The sequence below is a fragment of the Mastacembelus armatus genome, chromosome 21 (genome assembly GCF_900324485.2).
Source record: "Mastacembelus armatus chromosome 21, fMasArm1.2, whole genome shotgun sequence".
NCBI lineage: Eukaryota > Metazoa > Chordata > Actinopteri > Synbranchiformes > Mastacembelidae > Mastacembelus > Mastacembelus armatus.
In genome coordinates, this window is record NC_046653.1 from 28,273,686 (window position 1) to 28,297,238 (window position 23,553).

At 43.7% G+C, this 23,553-nt stretch overlaps 1 protein-coding gene across 2 annotated transcripts; it reads left to right on the forward strand.

Moving 5' to 3' along the window:
• Nucleotides 1–1,607: 1,607 nt before the first annotated feature.
• On the forward strand, nucleotides 1,608–23,369 carry mylkb (myosin light chain kinase b). 2 transcript variants are annotated; one of them, XM_026296129.2, is made up of 19 exons: nucleotides 1,608–2,438; nucleotides 4,374–4,490; nucleotides 7,559–7,618; nucleotides 11,265–11,312; nucleotides 11,672–11,799; nucleotides 12,077–12,233; nucleotides 14,464–14,654; nucleotides 14,741–14,852; nucleotides 14,970–15,008; nucleotides 15,208–15,298; nucleotides 16,463–16,666; nucleotides 17,812–18,029; nucleotides 18,633–18,756; nucleotides 18,926–19,078; nucleotides 19,281–19,404; nucleotides 19,557–19,647; nucleotides 20,185–20,313; nucleotides 20,670–20,782; nucleotides 20,925–23,369. In XM_026296129.2, the coding sequence occupies exons 1-19, from the start codon at nucleotides 1,979–1,981 to the stop codon at nucleotides 21,051–21,053; spliced, it is 2,688 nt and encodes an 895-aa protein (XP_026151914.1). In that variant the 5' UTR covers nucleotides 1,608–1,978; the 3' UTR covers nucleotides 21,054–23,369. The 2 variants fall into 2 exon arrangements, with proteins under 2 accessions (XP_026151914.1, XP_026151915.1); XM_026296130.2 differs by lacking the exon at nucleotides 14,970–15,008.
• The last annotated feature ends 184 nt before the right edge of the window (nucleotides 23,370–23,553 follow it).

A 23,553-nucleotide genomic window follows, 5' to 3' on the forward strand; every position in this document is an offset into this window, starting at 1 on the left:
GAGAGAGAGAGACAGGGCTCCGATGTCGCACGACCATTAAACCAATATGACAACTGGAAACCATATAAAGACAAAACGCGCTGCAGCAACACAACATGATGACACAACATAGTAATAGTGACACAAGTGACACAACACAGTCACATACAAAGTAATACAGTGTAGAGCCACAGTTTAGACTCTGGAGTCTTAATAAAATGCTTTGTTCTGCTAACATAGTCTTACTGGACCAAATAAACTGTATAGCTCAGACACACCTGTATGCGGATGATACAGTTGTCTGTTGCTCTTGATGGATTAGAGCAAAGACCTTTACACATCAGGAGTGATGTGAATGGAAAAGCAGGGAAAGGGCGTCGTGACCACAGGTGAGACACACCTGAACACGCACCTCTACTGTCTCCATTTATCTTTAAATCTTTGTTTCAACTTCATCTCTTATTTGATTTTTTTTAACCCACTATAAGTCAGAGATTCAAACTGATGAATGTGTGCACGAAACAAAACAGTCTGTGTTCACATTTCACTGTGACGTATACAAAATAGCGCAAGACCTTCACACTGCAGGGAGGAGCCAATACAGAGCTGAAGGGCCAGGTGGGAATGTTTTCCTGATCCACAGGACCAGGACCGGGATTGGCCTGTATGTTGTGCGCTCCGGGTTTATTTCTCTGCAGCTGCTTGCACATCCATCTGTCAGATGTGACTGTTACCAACACACAAGAACAACCTTGAATCCACTGCAGACACAATATCTGCAGGTAGCTGGTGTCACATGGTGGTAAACTGAAAAATAAGAGAATGAAATTAGAGCAGGTACTTGGAGCATTGGTCCATTTGCACATACAGGGAATCAGGCCAAAGTTTGATTTCTTTTCTTCATTCATTTAGACAGTCAGTGATTTTAAACCTGGGGAGGGTGGTGTTAAACATTAGGACAAAACTACCATCAGCAAACACGTCAGGAATGAGAACAATCCAATAAAAATACAGGTTCAGACAAACAGCTGCAGCTGAAACATGGACACAAGGGTGCAACAGCCAAATATACACAAACAGCAATGTATGAGGTTTATCCTCCGATCATGTGTTTATTCACATTCCTCCATCCCTGTTTCCATCCCCCCTCCATCTATCCATCCGTCTGTCCGTCCTATATCCACAAATTCCCTAACGCTTCTCTAATCCATCCATATCATCCTGCCCAATCGGAGCCAGCGTTTCCTCTCTGTGCACTGTTTACTCTGAAGAAATGAGAAGCTTGTGACTGAAACAGCCGGCAGCTCTCAGTGTCACTGACGGACTGACACAGTCCCAGTCTGGTACACTCACTGGGAGGACTGGGATCCAGTGAGCCCAAAGGAGGAGGCTCCTTACATTCACCACTGTTTACATCTGAGTGCAGGTCTGGGCGTATGTCCTTATAAGGCCGGCAGAGTCACTTGTGATGTAACATGGACATTTTGAGTCGAGGTCGCCCCCCCCACCCACCCAGCTGTAAGGGGGAGGGGCCTGTCTTCTCACTCAAGGGGATTTTCACCCAGCTGTTTATTTTCTCTCTTTTTCCCTCCATCTGTCTGTGCTCGGTTGTCCAGCCCTGCAGCAGGAGCAACAGCAGAAGGAGGATCCGGTGGGGCCCCAGCACTGAGAGGAGGTGCCAGAGGGAGAGGAGAGGGCGTGGAGCAGAGCAGCAGCAGTGGTGGTGGTTTCAGTCAGCAGTGGCAGGAGGCCAACCAGGAGCAGAAACTGCATCTCTTGCACCTGCACCAGGAGGAGAAGGACAACGGTGACCAGGACTCTCCCACCGCCACCCCCAGAGACCTCATCGGACACTGTGTGGAAACCGGGCAGCACACCAAAGAGGAGCTGCAATAGAAGGAGGCGCAGCAGCTGGACTTCCACTCGCTGCTGGGACGCCGAGCTCTTAACGACAACCGGGGGGGTTGGCACCACCACCGCCGAGCACCTCTGCCACCACATGGATTTTAAGGCCAACCTCAAGGGCGTCAAGCCCAAGATGGACGAGGAGCGCAAGGTGAACTCCTCACAACAGGTTGACTTCCGCGCTGTGCTGGGGAAGAAGAGCGCAGCCAGCAGCAACGGCAACAAACCGGCTGAGACGCCAGGGAAGAACACCACCGACTTCCGCTCCATCCTCGCCAACAAGAAGAAGTCGGCAAGTCCTGAGAATAATGGCGAGGGTGGCAAGATGGTGGTGAACAACTGTGTGGATGGAGGGATTACTGAGAAGAGCGGCAGAGGAGGAGGGAAGGCGCCAGAGTTCGTGGAGAAGCTGAATGACGTGACAGTGCTGGATGGGCAGCGTCTGCGGCTGCAGTGCCTTCTTTCTGCCGCCACCTCTGACCCCGTCACTGTCACCTGGACGCTGGATGGGAAGGTCATCAAGCCGTCAAAGTTCATCGTCCTTGCCAACGAAGGTCAGAGGTCACACACACACACGGTTGATGTTGGTTTGTGTTGTGGGAGCAACTGTTGATGCAGATTCAGATTCTATTAATAGAAGCAGATCTGAAACAATAGAGCAGCAGGATCCACTGGTATTCCAGATCACTTTACACCACACGCACTGCAGCCACATTCCTACACTACTGAGCTCCAGCACTGCTCCATCCTCTGCCACAGTCCATCCTTCAGATTCCTCTCACACAGGTTCCCTCATCAGGCAGTTCACTATGCACCACTATTCACTACTCATCCAGTATGAACACAGGCTGGCTGGTTTATTTCTCCAGTCAAACCAGTATGAACACAGACCAGCCGGTTTCAGTGTCGGTTCCTGTGGCTGCAGCTGTGTTTCTGTGTTGTGTTCCAGCAGCTCTGTCATTTGAACCTCCCAAAACAGCAGCATCAGATCAGAAACCAGTTAATCCCTGATATCACATCATAAACACTGAGACTTATTTCATGTGTCCATGTTAAACTGTTAGATCATGCTCAAATTCTGGTTTTATACTGTAGGAACCAGAGTTTTCAAATTCTTATTCATGAACAAATCTTTTGAGATTGAAACTGAAGAATCTCTGTGCTGGTTTTGGGTCTCCATGTTGGTTTTAGGAAAACAAGTTTGTTTGTTTGTGTTGCTGTGATATTGCAGATGTTTTTCATAGGTGCTGCCAAACAGCAGTGTCCTCACAGAGATAGAAGCACACAGAGTGTAGTCCTGCAGAGATGTGTGTGTGTGTGGATGAAATGCAGCAGTGAGGATTCCCTGTGTGTCTGCAGTAATCCCCCTCCTCTTATTTCATCCTCCAGCTCTGGGTCTGTTGATCCTGGACGGGGTTGGCTGTGTGCTGAAGGTCAGAGGTCACACGGTGGCGGTGTGTGACCTCTTATGGTGATGGGGTGTATTTACATCTGTCCATCATTTTTAGAAACTAAGGTGAAAGAAAGCAAAGTCAAACTGAGTAGTGTAGCTTTATGATCACATCAGTAAGCATCTGCTTTTATTTTGAAAAGCTTTTATATGAGCTGTTGGTCCTGCTGGGGGGTTTAACCCTGAGCTGAGGGAAACTCTGGGTTTCTGTGTCTCCTTCCTGCTGTCGAGTCTTTATCTTTACTGATGGCGACGTCTCCTCACAGGTACAGGATGGATTTATCCTCAGCTCAGAATAAAAACCATAGGCTGCACAGTCCTTTATGGGCCTGGCTCTACGTGGACAGGCCTACTAGAACAACTGCACTTTGTTTCATCACATCTCCTGTCAGTCCTTGACGTACAAGGGAAAATTTATTCATTTTGTATGTTGAGAATAAGGTGGAAACATAATGGCCAGAGGGATTGTAATGTTTTGTGTTTGCAATCAACTGCATGTTCAGATCAAACCACTAAATGTTTTTAAACGTGTCAAACATAACTAAACCAAATGAGGTCATATTAATGAGCCTATACAGTTTGCCCAAATGATGTTTTCATATTGTATTTTGAGCTGCTGATAGCTGCTTTACCAATGGATTACAGTCTGTGGGCCCATGGTCACCTCAAAGTTAATCAACTCAGCGTTGGTTCTGATCTGGAACTGAAAACTCAGTTTCCCATCTCAGTGCTCATCAACTCAGAGTTCAGGGTTAAACCTGCTTTGTGGAGAGTCAGGAAGAAAACAAAGCATTGTTTGTTGTTGTGTGTTGGACATGTCAAGGAGGCACCTTGACAGTGTTGGACAGAGGACAAGCCTTTCGTTTGTTGAACCGTCTCTTGGTTTTTCCACTGGGTGACTGTGTTGCTGCTCTGTAGGAAACCAGCTGAGCTTCTGAAGGTCCAGATGCTGCTTTAGTAAAGCGACCAGTTCAGTTTGCTCCTAGAAAACCAACCATGTGTGTACTGTATACTGACACATTGCTGTGCTGTGTTGCAGGAGGCCTCTGCTCTCTGACCATAGACAAAGCCCTGCCTGAGGATGAAGGCCAGTATAAATGCAGAGCTGAGACATCGGCAGGGGCGGCAGAGTGCTGCTGCATGGTTCTGGTCGACGGTGAGAACTTCACTTTCTTTGGTTTCTAATCTGTAACATCTGGATCCAGTTTCAGAAATGGAGGAAATGTGTCTTTGTGCCATTAATGCTGGAGATGTAAGCTCATTACGTCTATTCTGCTGTTGTCTGATTTCTTGGGTTAAAGAGGTAAACAATGAGATATTTCACTCTGCAGGCGTCTGTCTCCTCAGAATGTTCCATGTGAGTGCAGGTAGTCGTGGTACTTACATCTTGGTCCCTCCACTATGTAGAAAGAAAACAAGCATTTTCTAACACTGTTACCAAGCGTCCATAATCTGGTACATCCAGGGGCACAGGGGGCTGGAACCGATCACAGTGGCAGAAAGGCCCCAGGACGTCCGGGGTTCAAACCCATAAGCTTCTGCTTTGAGGGGATGGTGCTAACTACTGCTCCACCATGCCGCCCCTAATGCTGTTTAAATCTCCATACTTACTTCCTTTTCCATAGTCCGTTTTATCTTTTCCATACTGAAGAGTCACCAAGCTCCCAGCAAAAATCAGGCAATTTAATGCTTGTTGCTCTATATAACCAGAACATCCATCCATTATCCCATTATACCTGCTCAGTCCTTAACCAGGGTCCCAGGGATCTGCTGGAGCCTATCCCAGCTCTCTTTGGGTGAAAGGCAGGGGTACACCCTGGACAGGTCACCAGTCGATTGCAAATTAAGCAGAAACATTACATGTGAAACACAAATACAAGCTTTTCTTTTTTTCTGTAATTTTTATAATTTCCTCTTTAATTTGGCTAAAATCATTATATGAGGTCTTCATTCACCTGCACCTGAAGTCACACAGTCCAGGCCAGGGTGAAACCGTGTTTGTACCTGTGGATTTACCTGCAAATAACTTCACAACAGCCTGTTTTAGACTGTGGAACGTCACTTACTCCCCAGTGAACACCAGAGAAAATTACAGCACAGGATTCCTCAGCAGTGTCCGTTTGCCTGGAGTTTCCTGTAATTAGAACAGTTAGCACAAACAGAGTCTGGGTTTATCAGATATCTGCAGATCAGGCTTGGAATGAAGTGTGTTGGTTTTAACATGCGACTCATCACAGATTTACTTTCAGATGCAGTCTCCCGTGTCTGAGAATATTGCAAGAGAGATGCTGAATCATAGGACTTTCTTAGAAACATGGTTTTAAATTGATGGCATGTTTCAAGAGAATACTGTTACTGCCGGACTGTGCCAAGGGTTCTGTCACCAGGTCTACCTCATAGTCACCTCACACTGATTTTAAAATTCATTCCTACCAGGTCAGAAGCAAAGGCAGGATGTTCTGACAGTGACTGTGAAGGACCACACGCTGAGAATGCAAGGGTTAAAGGTTGGCTCAAACGAGCTGTTTCTCTGAATGTTTTTACAAGTCAAAGCTACAGAAGCACGTTAGTCACCACAGGAGAAAACTGGATCTTTAACGGGATAATGTAGAATCATGATGCAGGAATTCAGACACTGCCTGAAACCTTCAGGTTTTTGTGAGTGTCCCAGTAACTGTGGCATACAGCGGAACTGGACTGGTTAATTCAACTGCCTAATGTTCCACAACGTAAACAAAATCAGGCTAAAAACAGCACGCAGCGTAACTCACTGTATCCATAGCAACTCTCTACTTCCTGTTCCTGTAACTGATTATATTTGTTGACAGTGGAAGTGCAGCCTTTTACTGGATCTGGTAATTCAGCGACAGGGATAGTTTAGTTTCTATGCAGGGATTAAGAAATACCTTTTGAAAAATAACCCCTTAAATGTTGATTTCTGGGAAATTTGTGGAAACTTAACTTGTATAAATTATTATTAAATAATATAGCGTCTTCTGAAAAACCTGAAGAGATTATATTCGATACACTAATTCTAACAACTTTAAGCAAGTCTACAGGGAGTTTGAGCTTATCAAAGAGCAGAGAATTATATAAGATCAATGATACACAATAATGTTGTTTTGACTGTTTGTTCTGTTGTAATACATATTTATATATTTGCCTATTGTCGAGTAGGGATGCTGTAATTATGGCTATGCCTCCATCACCTCTAACCCTCTTTTCTCACTGTGTCCTCTAAGTTCAGCCTCATCTGGTGAAGTCTTCTCATTTTTGTCGTCTAACGACCTGAAGGACCAGTCCACAGGCTTTAGTTAAACCCTCCTCTTTGCTTTTGGACAGGTTCAATTTTTCAGTTTAGCGTCCCCTCCTCCTCAGGACAATTTCATTAATGAATCTGGAGGCTGCTGAGACTATTCTCTTCATGTAACGAGATGAAGTACCAGTGGTCAGTTAATGAAGTCGGTCATCTTGATGCAGTACAATGACTTTACAGGACCAAAATAAAGTTATTTTAGGAACTTATTTCATGACTTTTGTTATATGTGCCTTAGAAAAAATACACAGGTCTGGACCTCAGTGGTGGGTACGGCCATGATTGTATGCCGGTACAGAGAAGCTGCAGTCTGGGCTCTGACTGAGCAACACAAGCACCATGAATACTTCAAATATGCTGTGTTTGTAAGAAGCAGTGGGACTCTGACCAACAAGAACCCAATGTTTGACCATGAACTACAAGAAAACTGAACAAAGGACCAGTTGAACCAGTTAAAGGGATGACCTGATTGATCTTTTTTGTTGTTAGTGCTTGCAACTCAGACACACATAGACTGGTATGTTCCTTTGTGCGAGAGGCAAGTCAGAAAAGTCTCTTTAAAATGTTTTTCAGGCAGAAATCTCTGTGGTATTAAAGTCAGCCCTAAAATATGTAAACTTCAATTATCTCCACGTACCTCCATTTAAAAGCTGAATCACACAGTCCAGGTCACGGTAAAACTGCAAAAATACCTGCACAGCTTCCTGTTTTAGACTGAGGCGAGTCCCTGCTTTCTTTAAATAACTTCTAATACTTTTCCCTCAGGGGTCCTCAGTGTGGACACATGTCCCTCATGATGTGAATGTGGTAGATTCTGTGTTTAATCAGAAAGTGAAACTGTTAATTTCCTTCTGTGTTTCTGTAAACACTAATCTCCCTCTCTCTATATATCTCTCGTCCTCCTGCAGACCCAGCAGAAAACTCTCCAGCTGACAAGAAGTCCAAGAAGTCGACTCCGACCTCAGAGAGTGAGTTTCCAAAATATGCAGCAGTCTCTTTCCTTTTTTTCCCAATAAGGAGCTGCAGGCTGGGAGCACTGGTTCCCACACACACTCACTGGGGCCTGCTGCTTTCTATTTAAATCCTCTGTGTATCACTGGAAACATCAGTGCGTACTTCGCTGTCACATTATTATTCCTACCTCCATCGCTGCAAACCACCCCGTTCTTCTCTACACTGGGCCACGTTTCCCATCACTCTTCTCATTTCCTGCCCTGCCCAGCATCAAGTGAGACTTTGTAATGAATGAAATGATGGATTGAAACTTGAATGACATGTTTCAGCTGATCTGAAAGCATAGGAATTCAGGACTGGGATTGTGGTTCTGTAGCATTTTAATCCCATTTCTCATCAAGGCCCAATCATTTCCAATTGCTTATTGCTTTTTGCGAAGTACAGTAGGTGCCGTTTTTTTTTTTTTTAACTCCACATTCTGGTTGGTTGGATGGTTCGTTGATGGATGTGTTCTGGTTGGTTGGATGGTTCGTTGATGGAAGTGTTGTGGTTGGTTGGACGGTTCGTTGATGGATGTGTTCTGGTTGGTTGTTACAGTGTCACCTCTTGAGAATTTGAGCCATTTCTTTTGGTCTAAATCTGTAAATGCATCAGTCGTATTTGAACACTGTTGTCTCCTGACTGCTAACAGACCAGAATCACATATTATGTATAATATATTTAAAAAGAGCTCTGTGTGCTCAGTGTTTTATGTTCCCTGATCCATATGCTTCATATGACAGCAGCTGATGTTTGGCTGCAGCAGTCTGATGTTTTCTCTCTGTCTGCAGTGGAAAATCTGCTCTTATCTTTATGATCCAGTTCTAAATCCCCGCTGCTCACTCTGCATACCTCAGTGCAGGATTTACTGCTGAGTCTGTTTGCATGCACTGTAGTGTCCTGGTTGAGATCAGGACCCAGCGAGTATCTGAACCGTGAACAGACGATATACAACATACATTTCACACTGTGAGATACAGACACTCACAAAGTGAAAGCAAAAGTAGATGTGGTTCTCCAGGTTAGAACCCAGGCAGCTGTTTACAGACACTGGTCATTTAATCATTACAGTTTTGATCTGATCACATTATCTCAGGCAGCTTCATCAACTCACAACGGTGTCATCACACTTGGCTCACAAGAGGAGAGACACACTATTGGGTTCAGGAGAAAAACTCGATGAAATATAAATAAAAAAAATTTTATTTTACTGAATGTCACAAAATGCAAAACCATGCAGATGCATTTAGAACTAATCATCTTGTAATGAATGACACTTCAGGTCTATGAATTATCATATGCAATAAAAGACAAGACAAACAGCATCTTCTGCACTAATTCAGTGTCTCAAGTTCAATTAAAGTCTTTATAGGATTTTTTTAAAACCAGTTTAAATGAAATTTAAGACCAAACTCGAGACGGAAACATTGTCCCAATGTGAAAGGAAAACCCAAACAGTACTGACTGACTGACACAGCACTGTCTTGTGGGTCTCTTATAACATAACTACAGGATAACGCCTGTTCTTTTTCTTTAGCATTAAAGGGGCAGCAGCACGAAGTACAAGTAAAGCAAAATGTGAGAGGGTTAAGGGAAATGTTAGGTTCTTGTTAGTGACCTTCGACGGCAGTGAGGTTGACTGTAACGGAGGCTGTAAAGTGTTAATGTTAGCATTTCTATGAGGGACAGAAAACCAACTTGAGATTCTGACATGTTGCTCTCATTCACAAACATGCAGTAATCTGACAGTGGTAGCTCAGTTAGCAGAGGAGCCATTAGAGCCCTGGATTTTAAACATTTGCTTTTTAATGCAGCACGATGATAACAGAACGAGCATGACCGTGCTCTGTCACATTTGACTGAACAAATGATGTTGTTCTTCACGTCAGTTCAGTCTGTGCATGGTGGCAGTTTAGGAGCTCAGGGTGTTCACGCCTGGTCCATGTCCATGGCAGACATGATGGGAAGGAACAGACACACAAGCAGCAGATCTGAGCATTAAGGCCTGTGATGTGGAGGCAGCCTCAGTTTTCTACTGTCCTGCTGCTCATGTCCGTATCTGACTCTGGAGAAGACTGAGGACGGGTTTTATAAAATGTTGTGTAAACAAATCACAAACTGCAGGCTGAAAGAAGACGACAGAGGAGATGTAACATTTCTTGCATTCTGTAGGTTAATCAGCATGAGCCCTGTGTTCTCCTTCCTGTGTTGCTGCTGATTTATATGACTGAAGTAAAGTTGTCTGCAGAGTTTTACCGACAGATCTGAGTCGACAGCGCAGGAATGAGCTCCTCAGGGCTCCTCTCCCTCACTTCCTTTTAAGGCCTGGTTTCCCCGACTCTCCGTTCGCTCGCAGACGTTGTTTTACTTCACACCACAGATTAAACGTCTCCGGTGCAGCAGCTCTCCTTTTAAAGCTCATCGTCTTCACGCTCCCTGATTTGGAGAAAAACACACTGAGCTCTGGAAGCAAAAAAAAAGACTTTCAACTGGAAAATAGAGATACCAGTACAACCAGTGCTGGAAGAAGTATTCAGGTCCTGAACTGCAGTAAAATTAGAAATACAAAAAAACTCAAACTTGTATTTAAGTACACTGACTAGAATTTAATAGAAACAGTAACATTCATGGGTGAAGCATGCTAAAGACTATTGGTTTATTATTATTGATATGTCACTGATGCTGCAGCCTCACATCCTCAGACAGCAGGGTCCAGATCTCAAGGTCTGAAAGCTCTGACTTGATCCAGTATTCTGGTTATGTGAGGCCCAGTGTGGTTTCTGAAGATAATCAGATTTTTAATCTGCAGTCACTTTATCAAAACCATTTCGTTTTGCACCTGAGATGTTCACAATAAGCGTCTCACATTGACCTTTTCCGTGTTCCTCTCCCAAATGAGATTCATGTCTCTCACTAGTTTGTGGTGTGTAATCTTAATTTAACCAGTCAGTATGAAGTGTTTCCATCTGCCTGCTCAGTGTGACAATGTGCTTCCTGCAAACATCCCTCAGGGTTTCCTGAAGCTGAGCTGCAGATCTGCAGCAGGCAGAGGCTGAGCTGCAGCTCCTAGTCTGTCTATGAACAATTAGCTGTTTTTCTTCTAGAAAGCTGAATATGATGAGCAGGTACAGAGGAGACCTTTCTCCATTGTTGTTCAGACTAACATCTGAGCTCCTTTCTGTAGCCATTCTGGAGTTTTAATCATGTCACATGATTTTCAGCTGTAAATGTTGCTGCTTCTTCTGAGCTCTGGGTTTGTTTCCTGTCACTCTGTGTGACAGTAGAAATAACTTTGTGTTGGAAAATCCTCATGTTTGTCTTTCCAGTGGAGGGAGAAAGCAAAGAAAGAAGAGATCGGCATCAAGTTTCTTCTGCTCTTTTTCTGCAGTGTCAGAAAAAAACAAAACCCTGCAGGACCCAACAACCCTCACAGGAACCAACCCTTCCTGTGTCCTCAGAACTATTTATAGTTTATCCATACATGGTCATTAGAGACGTTCTTCGTGCACCGGAGTCCTCACTCTGTTTCACAGTCTTCTCTCTCTGCACTCGTCCCTCTATTCTCTTACAAACCACAATTGAACAGATTAAAGTCACAGCTACTGTGTCTGTTTCCACCAGGTGAAGCCAGAATAAAGAAACCAACGCCAAAGACTCCTCCCAAACAAGGTGATACACACACCTGTGCACACCTGTCTGTGCTGTGCAGCTGATGTTAACATCTCCATCACCATCTTTACACTTTCATTTCTGTCACACAGACACATTTATTTAATTATTTATTTTTATCTGCCCCCTTAGGTCCTGGGAGCAGCCAACTGTATTAAACTGATTATTGATTACTGGTGTGTGTGTGTGTGTGTGTGTGTGTGTGTGTGTGTGTGTGTGTGTGTGTGTGTGTGTGTGTGTGTGTGTGTGTGTGTGTGTGTGTGTGTGTGTGTGTGTGTGGTGTGTGTGTGTGTGTGTGTGTGTGTGTGTGTGTGTGTGTGTGTGTGTGTGTGTGTGTGTGTGTGTGTGTGTATGTGTAGCTCTGCCCCCTCAGATCCTGCAGTTCCCGGAGGACATGAAGATCCTGGCGGGGCAGAAGGTGGAGATCCTCTGCAAGTTCTCTGGAGCACCACCCATCAGCTGCACCTGGCTCAAGTTTAGGAAACCAGTAAGACACACACACACACACCGGGACTAGAGTTATATACGCAGACGAGCAAGAAGCACTAACATAAGAGGAAAAACACAGACCTGTGGTGCAGTCTGCCTCAGAGTCAAACTGAATCTGTGCCTGTAATTTCTTTCTTTCTTTTTTTTTTACATTGGCTTCCTGTAAGGTCTGATCAGCTTGGAAAAATTAAACCAACTGGGAGCTGAACACTGTGTGGACTGAAGACCCATCTGCTGATACTAAAGCATGAATCATCTCTCTGCTGTGGTTTCAGATACAGGACAACTCGGGTGACATCTCCATAGAGAGCTCGGACAGCAGCAGTAAACTCACCATCTCCAGCGGGCAGCAGGAGCACTGTGGCTGCTACACCATCGAGTTGAAGAACAGCTATGGCCTCCGACAGGCCGCCCTCAACCTCACCATCGTTGGTAAGAAACGTGCAACGTCTGCCGCACTGAACGGCAGGAGGCCAGCACCTGGAGGGTTACGTTCCAGGTGTGTCCATGTAAAGAGCTGCTGGTGTGTGGACTATTTCACTTTGGAGAAATAGAAAATGTGAAACAGACTCCACCAGGTTGAGCAGTCACTATGATGTGCAGCTAGCAGGCCAACACCATGCAATATGTGCAAACATCACACTGCACATCACGAACAGCTAAAGCTGAAGGGAAGGTGTGACCATAACATGCTCACATAAGTGACATAAAGACCCCGCAGGAGGTTTTTCTGGTCCTGGTGGCTGTGTTTGTTTGTTTGATTATATATCCATCTATCTCTGTCTGTCTATGACACTCTGCTTTAAACCTCCAATGATTTCTGTTTGTCTACATACTATAGCTGGTCTAGACAGAGGACCACAGAAACTGGTTCTAGCCAAATTATGAGCAGACTACCAGAGCAGTTCTTACATGTTGAAGATTCAGACAGAAAGGAGAGGAAACTCCAGAATCCATTTTTAATAATCCTGCAGCGCATTCTGCTGCAGTTTGATGCCTTTTATGGCAGCGATCTGTCCATGTGTGGACCCATAAACACACACAGATGTTGCCTGGACCAGCAGGCAGCAGGTTGTTTCCACCCCACTCTGACCTCAGCTGACCTCTGGCCTGTTTCACTGCTTCTCTCACATAAAAGCTGCAAAAGTACCATCGTCCAAATGTACTTGAGGTATCCAAAGTAAAAGTACTCATTGTGCAGAACGGCTCATTTAACTTTTTCAATTTGAAGTACTTTCCATACCGCTGGGTATCTGACGTTGACTACCTTATATACTTCTAATTTGAAGTACTTTATATACCGCTGGGTAGCAGACGTTAACTACCTTATATACTTCTAATTTCAAGTACTTTATATACCGCTGGGTAGCTGACGTTAACTACCTTATATACTTCTAATTTGAAGTACTTTATATACCGCTGGGTAGCTGACGTTAACTACCTTATATACTTCTAATTTGAAGTACTTTATATACCGCTGGGTAGCTGACGTTAACTACCTTATATACTTCTAATTTGAAGTACTTTATATACCGCTGGGTAGCTGACGTTGACTACCTTATATACTTCTAATTTGAAGTACTTTATATACCGCTGGGTAGCTGACGTTAACTACCTTATATACTTCTAATTTGAAGTACTTTATATACCGCTGGGTAGCTGACGTTGACTACCTTATATACTTCTAATTTGAAGTACTTTATATACCGCTGGGTAGCTGACGTTGACTACCTTATATACTTCTAATTTGAAGTACTTTATATACCGCTGGGTATCTGACGTTGACTACCTTATATACTTCTAATTTGAAGTACTTTATATACCGCTGGGTAGCTGACGTTGACTACCTTATATACTTCTAATTTGAAGTACTTTATATACCGCTGGGTAGCTGACGTTGACTACCTTATATACTTCTAATTTGAAGTACTTTCCATACCGCTGGGTAGCTGACGTTAACTACCTTATATACTTCTAATTTGAAGTACTTTATATACCGCTGGGTAGCTGACGTTAACTACCTTATATACTTCTAATTTGAAGTACTTTCCATACCGCTGGGTAGCTGACGTTAACTACCTTATATACTTCTAATTTGAAGTACTTTATATACCGCTGGGTAGCTGACGTTAACTACCTTATATACTTCTAATTTGAAGTACTTTCCATACCGCTGGGTAGCTGACGTTAACTACCTTATATACTTCTAATTTGAAGTACTTTATATACTGCTGGGTATCTTGGGAATTTCCCCCCAGGGATCAATAAAGTTTGATGATCAGTCTGTATTTTGTTGGATCCGTCTGATCCTGAAAAGGAACTAAAGTTATCAGATAAATGTAGAGCAGTAAAAGTACAAGGTTTGACTCTGACATGTAGTGAAGTCCAAGGATGAAGTAGCACTACATGGAAATACTCAGGTAAAGTACTAATACCTCACAGCTAGACTAAAGTGCAGTACAGGAGCTGTTACTATTGTTTCATGTGGTTTCTTCGTGTTTCACCTCATACAGCTTCTCGTTGATAAACCCCATGTGCCCTGGAGTACAATGACCCCCCACTTTCCAGGACTTACTATACATGTGTACCTCAGCAGGCTGTGGCCTGTAGGGGGCAGTCTTCTGCTTTACCTGCAGTTTACTCCCCCCGTCTCCCTCCTCAGACAAACCCGACCCCCCAGCAAAGGTACCAGCGGCCTCAGATATCCGGCGGTCCAGTCTGACCCTGTCATGGTACGGGCCAACGTATGACGGAGGCAGCGCTGTACAGTCGTACAACCTGGAGATCTGGGACTCTGTGGAGCAGCAGTGGAAACACCTGGTGTCTTGCAACAGCACCTCCTACAACGTACAGGTGTGTAGACACCCCACAGGTGCACATCTGACAAGTTTTCAGTCTGAATGAAACAGATTTGAAACTTAAAGTTTCTGTCACTGCAGAACCTGCTTCCTGAGCGTCAGTATAAGTTCCGTGTCCGAGCGGAGAACATCTATGGCGTCGGAGAGCCAAGCGCCGAGTCGGAGCCCGTAACTGTGGGACTAGTGGACGACGGTGAGTGAAAGAGAACTGAAGCAGAACTAACAACTAAACCAGAGTGAAACTAACAGCTGAGCTCAGTTACTGAACTAAACTGACTAAGTGAACTAACCTGTTCGGTTCGTCTGACAGAGAACCAGGACGAGGCCGATGCTGAGGACGACGACGAAGGTACCACTTCCTGTTCATTGTCAGCTGGTCTACCTTAACACAATGATTCCACAACACTGCACAAACACAACTCAGCAGGGAGCCACACTGAAAAACAAATACGCAAACATGACACAAAACAGTGTATGAATGAATCACGTGAGGAAAGACATGACAGCACCCTCGTGACTTTTGACCTGTGTGTGATATTGTGGGCCAGACTCAGAGAAGGAGCCGGACTACAGAGACGTGACCATCAGAACAGACGTGAAGGTGAAGGAGCTGTACGACGTGGAGGAGAGGCTGGGAACGTAAGGCTCCGTCCACCCACACCTGTCCCACAATGCACCTGTGTTTTTCCAAAGGTTGACTTTAATTTATAACTTAAGGAAAAGAGAAATACATGTAACATTACATCCTCTCAGAAACGCCTTTGAAACCTGACAGGAACTGAAGGTTGAACTGCAAACAGAAATAAAAGAGTTTTGTGCACATGTGTTTGCAGGCAGCAATAATAAGACAACAAAAATACATGTTTATTAAAGACGTAAGAAAATATTACATAATGATCATATTATGGAAATGTATAATGTCAACATAAATAACGAGCCCATGCTAACACAGGTTTCACAAACCCTTTGAATGTACTGGAAAGTTTATCCTTGACCTCAGTCCAGAGCGACAGAGAGTGTGGAAAAGAAGTGAAGAGACGTGTGCAAGCAGGTTGGAACGGGTGGAGGAAAGTGTCAGGTGTGATGTGTGACAAAAGAGTGTCAGCAAGAATGAAAGGAAAGGTGGACAAGACAGTGGTGAGACCAGCAATGTTGTCTGGTTTAGAGACAGTGGCACTGAGACAAAGACAGGAGGCAGAGCTGGAGGTAGCAGAGCTGAAGATGTTGAGGTTCTCTCTGGGAGTGACGAGGATGGATAGGATCAGGAATGAGGACATCAGAGGGACAGCTCATGTTAGATGGTTTGGAGAAAAAGCCAGGGAAGCTAGATTGAGATGGTTTGGACATGTTCAGAGGAGGGACAGTGAATACATTGGTAAAAGGATGCTGAGGTTAGAGCTGCCAGGAAGGAGGCCTAGAGGAAGACCAAAGAGGAGGTTCTTGGATGTAGTGAAGGAGGACATGAGGATAGTTGGTGTGGGTGAGGAGGATACAGAGGATAGGGTTAAATGGAGGCAGATGATTGGCTGTGGAGACCCCTGAAGGGAGCAGCCCAGAGGAGAAGATCCTTGACCTTACCTCATGAACTGGTGTAGTCCTGTGTGTGTACCCATGACATATTTTTATAATTCTGTTTGACACCTGTGTGGCATTAGGTTCTCAAAGCGACAACAATAAAAACTAACAATAAGGAACAGTCGACTTGTTTTCCGCGTTTAGTGTTATCACTTCTGGAAAGGAAACTTTCTACACATGACCGCGTATGACATCAGTCACCGGGTGTGTGTTGTGTTTGTGTGTCAGGGGGAAGTTCGGTCAGGTCTTCAAACTGGTGGAGAAGGCCACCAAGAAGGTGTGGGCGGGAAAGTTCATCAAGGCGTACTCGGCCAAGGACAAGGAGAACGTCCGGCAGGAGATCGGCATCATGAACAGCCTCCACCACCCCAAACTGGTGCAGTGTATCGACGCCTTTGAGGGCAAGTCCGACATCGTCATGGTGCTAGAGATGTACGTAATATTTCCCACAGCGAGGATTGTTTGTCCTCAGATTTCATAATAAAAATGCTCAGGTCCATTAAAGGAATCTTCCATTAAAGGAATCTTCCTCAACTCTCTCCAGTTGATTTGTTTACATATGTATGTACAGCCCACCCAACAGGGCTTACATCAGACTGGTGAACTAGTCAAAGTCTCTGATGTGACTTTCACCTAAAGTTCAGGCAGAGTCAGAAAACTGAAAAACAAAGGGTTGACTGATGGTAGCAGGGGAATCCTCCTGTTTCTTACTGCAGACAGATGAACCTGCAGCTGCTGCTGATGTCTGACTGGTTTGAGTTTGATCTGGAAACAGGCGAGATGTTTTTGCTGCAGAGAGTGACGGAAAATAATTTTCTGGCCAACAATGACAGGAATCTCAGAGCAGCTATTTCCTCTCTGCTAATTTTAGAGCTAAAGGCGGTGATGGGCAGATGGACCTGAACACACACACACACACACACACACACACACACACACACACTTCTGTTTTCACCTTCTTCGTCTGTGCTGTCTCTTCATTATTCTCATTCTCTGCTGCTGGAGCTCAAACACCTTTTATTTTGTAAGAGTCTCATGGTTTTCTGTTGTTGGGAGATAACCAGGGAGGACGTGCTCACATTTCACTGTTTGTTTCAGAAAACTGACTCTGATAAACAACAGGATGAAGGAAACACAGCAAATATCTGATAAAAACCATCACACTGCACAGGAAGGCAACCCATTACATGCAGACTCTTATTTTGGTATTTCAGCTTTGATTAGATCTATGGACAGTCGTGCACCGTGTTTTGCAGTTGTCTTTTATTTAGTCTGTATTTGTTAGACCTTTGATTGCTGATTTAAATGATCGGAGGCTTGCTCTGTGTTTTTAGCCAAGGCTGCCGGTGCTAAATGCCATTTCTGTAATAGAACACGTCTTGTTTTTAAAATGAGAATGAAATTTGTTTGTCTTCTGAAAAGCATGGGACATGTGTCCTGTGCGTCTCCATTCAGTGGTTATTTAGGATCATTTGGTTTCATGCAATAAGTCAGAAATGTGTGACAAGTCTGTTAATAAGATGTGTTTGGACTCTGGCTGTGGCAGTGAAACCACTCTTCTTTGTGGGTTTGTGCAGGATCTCTGGCGGCGAGCTTTTCGAGCGAATCATCGACGAGGACTTTGAGCTGACCGAGAGGGAAGTGATCAAATACATGCTCCAGATCATAGACGGTGTCAGCTTCATCCACAAACAGGGCATCGTCCACCTTGACCTGAAACCCGAGAACATCATGTGTGTCAACAAGACCGGCAGCAAGATCAAGCTGATCGACTTTGGCCTGGCCAGACGATTAGGTAACGTCACAACGTGTGCTGGCTGCAGGAGGGAGATATGTAAACACTGATAAACAACACCCAGACGAGGTAAACAGGCCTCTCGCATAACAAGCCAGAATAAATCCCGGTCTGCAAATATATAAAAGCAACTGAATCCTGTTCTCTCAAACAGAAGGTCTCAGAAGGTTTTTAAGACAAAAAGTCTAAATTAACAAATGAATTGTCTATTGGTCAATTGGTTATTCCAACCTCCAGGTTGCTGCAGTGTATCTGGGTCCATGTGTGAAAGAAAGGGCATAAATTCCATTCCAGAGGACATTGAAAAGCTTTTTCAGTGTTTCCTTTTCATTTGTTGATTCCTCCAGGTCCCTGTTGAGTAGCCTACTTACCAAACAAGGACACACCTCCAGAGACCAAATTCCTGTTTTCCATTAATGCAAATACAGAATTAATAGTTTCTTTTATCTTAAATACAGAATAAGGTTGTAACCACCTTAATTTACTATGTGTGGAGTTAACATTAATTTGTTAACATTTGAGTTAACATGAATAAACATTTGTGATTTAAGGACATGTTTTGAACTTCTTGTGTTTTTGTTTTGTTTTTTTGTCCTCCTACAGCGAATGCAGGAACTCTGAAGGTTTTGTTTGGGACTCCAGAGTTTGTGGCCCCAGAAGTGATCAACTATGAAGCCATCAGTTACCCCACAGACATGTGGAGTATAGGGGTCATCTGTTACATACTGTTAGTTAGCCCCCACTCTTGTTGATAAAACTAGCTTTATTCTTCTCATAAGTTCAATGCTTGTTTTGTTTGGTTATTCTAGTTAAACGTAGCTCAGTCTGTCTTCACCTAGTTTGAATCCAAGTTAACTTTAGCTCAGGTTCACTTTGCCCTGTGTTTGTCGTCTCAGGCTAAGCGGCCTGTCTCCTTTCATGGGTGACAATGACAATGAGACTCTGTCCAACGTCACCTCGGCCACCTGGGACTTTGAGGATGAGGCTTTTGATGAAATCTCAGAGAACGCCAAAGACTTCATCACCAAACTGCTGAAGAAGGACATGAAGTAAGGAGGGAGGGACACAACCTTCAACACGTGTAAAATGCAATTTGTGAAAGTCTGACCATGTGTGTAATAATCTACTCTTTGGATATTTTGCTTTGAACATTTTTGTGGTACGTATTCGTTAACGTCATGTGAGTTTACCCATGAGAACAGTTCTTTCCTCTGAGTCTGAACAGCTGGAATGTGTGTGGTTGTCCATCAGGGCTCGACTGACCTGTGCCCAGTGCTTTGAGCACCCCTGGCTGAAGCAGGACACCAACACCATGAAGGCCAAGAAACTGTCCAAGGAAAGGATGAAGAAGTACATCCTGAGGAGGAAATGGCAGGTAAATTACTAATAATCGTCTGCACCAGCTGCAGAGCGTATGCCCTGGACACTTTTTTACACTTCACGTGGAGGGTTTGAGTGGAGACAGAGAGCGACAGATTTCAGACATAACCTTGGTTTCTGATGTGACTGTTTCTTCTTCTGGGGCAGAAAACGGGTCATGCTGTGCGAGCCATCGGGAGACTGTCGTCCATGGCTATGTTGGCCGGAGTCAGTGCCAAGAAGGGCTCGCCCACCGAAGGTCGGGGTCTCCACACACTGAAGTCAAGTCACTTTATTTAAAACACCAGGAGCGGAAAAAAGACTGAATGTCGTTAACAGAAGCAAAATACACAGGACATCCAGTAGAAAATTGTAGAAACAGAAAGTACAATGAAAGTATTTGAAGCAGGTTTGAATCCCAAAGAGAAAGAAACAAGTTTTTAGCCGAACTCGATGTAGAGAGGTCACTTTTTCACAGTTTTGGACCCATTACTGTGAAAATATAACCTTTAACATGGTTTAGTCAAAACTAATTCATTTATTTATCAAATTGAGAAACACTGGAGTATCAGTGGGTGCTAACAGACAGTCATCAGGTCAGGTCCATCAGGAATCAAACAGAATGGAAGAGAAGACCGGTATATTCCCAGGTTAACTGAAAGGCCTGTCTATGCACAGCAGCTGCTCAGTCTTTTCACTCAGTTCACTTATTAGATTTTCTCAGTGTTCAGATCAGGGACATTTATGAAAAGAATAAAATAATGTGGGTTTCTGTCGGCTGATCTTCTGTGTTCAGAGGATAACCAGTTTCTGGAGTGTTTGGAGTACGAGCAGAAGACGGAGTGTAAACCGAGTTTCAGCATGGTCATCAAAGATGTGGAGGTGGTGGAGGGCAGCGCCGCTCGCTTTGACTGCAAGATAGAAGGTAGAACATTTTGAAAACAAAATGGTGTCTTCTGGCAATGAGATTTGAAAATGTGGCATTCATCATCAGATGTTTCTGAATGGAGAGTGTAACAGTGTTGCATTGTGGGTTGTTTTTAGGTCAAATCTTGCTAACCCAACGAGAGTTTTCAGTCTGTTTGGTTTTTTCAGTTTAACCTGCAGAAGGTTCTGAAGGCTGGTGTCTTTACTGCAGACGTGAACCAGGGAGATGTTGAATCTGATTTCTGAATCTGAAATGAGTGTCAGTGGATGATCCCAGCTGAAGCTGTTAATGTTGGTGGTGTTTCAGCTGCTGTGTTATTTCTGACCATTGATTGTCTCATTGATTGTGTGCAGGTTACCCCGACCCTGAGGTGGTGTGGTACAAAGACGACCAGCCAATCAAAGAGACCCGACACTTCCAGATCGACTACGACGAAGATGGAAACTGCAGTCTGGTCATTTCAGAGGTCAAATCTGTTTAATGCAAATTTACACGTGTGGTATAAAATGTCACAGAGTTCAGCCTTAGTGTTTTCCTCAGATGGACTAACCTGTCCAGGTAACTGCCCCATGTAAGTTTTCCTCATCTGCTCTGCTGCAAACCTGCAGGTGTCGGGTGATGATGATGCCAAGTATACGGTGAAGGCGGTCAACAGTCTGGGGGAGGCAACCTGTACTGCCGAGCTGCTGGTGGAGGTGATGGCGGGAGAGGAGGAGGAAGAGGAAGAGGAAGAGTAGAGGAGTGTCTGTCTGGACTCCTACAGGAAGAGGGAGGTGGCGGCATCAACTCCTCAGCCTGTCAGACCTGAGCAGGAAACATTTACACTCAAAAACATTAATTCTTGATTGGAGAAGCAGGTGGGAGGGGTATGACACGTGAGAACAGGAGTAGCCAAAAAAGTCGTAATAAATTCACCAGGTGTAGCTGCACAAAGTCGTTCACAGGGTCTTAAAATTCCTAGTCATACCCCAAATTTGACAAACCACAACTTAACAAAAAGGAGAATAAACCACAGTAATTAAAGTCTTAAAACCTCTTGAATACGCACGCATTAATGAACAAACAAAATAAACCAAGACCTGCTCCCTGTGGGAGTCCAGGTGAGGAAGAGGACGGATGATGAAGGCAGGAATGAAAAGAGCCCTATATTCACAGAGTGTGGTCAGTGAGCATTAAAGAGACTTACTGTGAAAGGAGCTAAGAGCTCCAGTAGCTATTGATCAAGAAACCATTCATCAAGGTCATTGTGTTGGCACTGCAGTTAACAGGATGGATGACAGTGACGTTCATCACCTAAAGCTGGTTCAGACTTTACTGATGAACTGGGTGCTAGACCTGACTCGGCTAACACTGTTAGCTAATAACACCCACCAGCTAATTGACATTAGCAGATTAGCATCAGAGGTTTGTGCATGTGAAGATGAAAGTAATTCCAGTTTTGGCTTGATGGCTGCCAGACTGGGACTAGCACAGTTTGGTAACCTGTCATGGATTTTATTCTGTCTGAAATTATTGGAGTTTTCAACAGTATTTTCATTTTGGCATTCTCCACATTTAGTTTTTATCCTTCTGCGACTGTGAAAACTGCAGTTGAATATGTCATAGTTTAGTACACATGAACACCACACAGGGTTTCTGGGTAATGAAGTCTCCCAAATATAAACCCAAAGGTCACCGGGTGCCTTAATGTCGAAGTGGCCCAGCTCTGTCGGTATAAAGCTCGGCAGAGATGATAAGTGAGAAGGATAGTTTATGATAGTTTCTGTCTGTACACTCGCTGCTGCCCTTTGCTTTTTTCTGTTTCAGCACTTTTCTGTCATGTCTCTGTTTTTGACTTTGACAGCAGTTTTCCCCAAAACACCTTTGCCTTACGCTGTTAGCCTTAAGCCAATATGGTGACACTTTAAACAATAGTCTGGGGGATTGTAATGTTTCTCTCAGGTTTTTATCACACTTTCCCGTTTGACTGCCTTAAATAAACAGTTTACACCGTGGTAACACTCAGCACGTTCATTTAAATTCTGTTCAGTTGCCTCTTAACTCCCAAAACATCTGCCAGGTCTCTGCTCACCCACAGTTAGTTTGTGATTTTTGTTAGAGCTGACTCATAACTGCAGGAAAACTCATAATTGTTGGGTCTTATCTGATAAATACAAGACACTTTTGTAATTAGTACATAAAGCTGTCATGGCTGCAACAATACATTCTTTAATTTCAAGACATCTTGTAATTCTGACATCCATCCTACATACTTAAGAAAATAATGTAACGTTAACAAACCATAGCTTTTTTTACTGTTTAGAATTGTATTCATTTTCTGAATCACAGAAACTTGTTTGACAGATAGACCTGCAGTTATTTCTGTTCCTTATATGCTTCTGCTTGTTCACTGAGCAGAAAGAGAAATTCAATTTTAAAGCGACTTTCTTTTTTTCATTTTTGAAATGTTTGAACAAATTTGAAAAGTTTTGCCTGAAACTTATTTTCAAAGTTAAAGTGGCTCCAGCAGCAGCTGCAGGAGTTTACCCCTCTGTCCCGTCACAAACCAGGTGTGATTTAAACCTACTGAAGTCAGAGCTTGAACTTTTTTGCCACATTCCAGTTGCTTGTGCTTCTCTAAGGGCTTCAGGGCGGATTTGGTTTTCAACCAGAAACCAAAGAAACTTCTTTAACCTTCACAGGTGTGTTTATGTGTTCATGTTTCAACCTTACCTGGGCCTGTTTGTGTGTTGGTGGTTTTTGTTTGTTTGTTTGTTTTTTGAATGTTTTATTTTTAGACTTATTTAATGCACATATTCATTATAATTTTATCATTTGAGCATCCGTCTTCTTCGAGATCTTCTTGCCAGCACTTAATTTGTCACAGTTATTTCCTCCTCGTACTAAAGCAAACATGGACTCACTCCTAGACTGATTTGTTTTTGTATTAGATGTATGTAGGTCATATTTCTGATTTTTATAGATATATATCAGTTTGATGAACTGCAGATGAGATGTATGAGAACACTACGACTGTAGTTACTCACAGAAACCAAATAAATGTTTGTCACAAACCAAAGAGCTGCTGTGGTGTTTCAAACAGAAATACACACTTTGCATTAAGTTTTTACATGAACGTTTTAAATAAGGTCATTAGGAAGACAGAGCTAAAACGAGGTGGCACAGGGCAAATAAAGGGCGTATTAAGTCCCTGCATTTTATATCATGAGAAACACTTAAGGAGGGATGGGTCAAGTA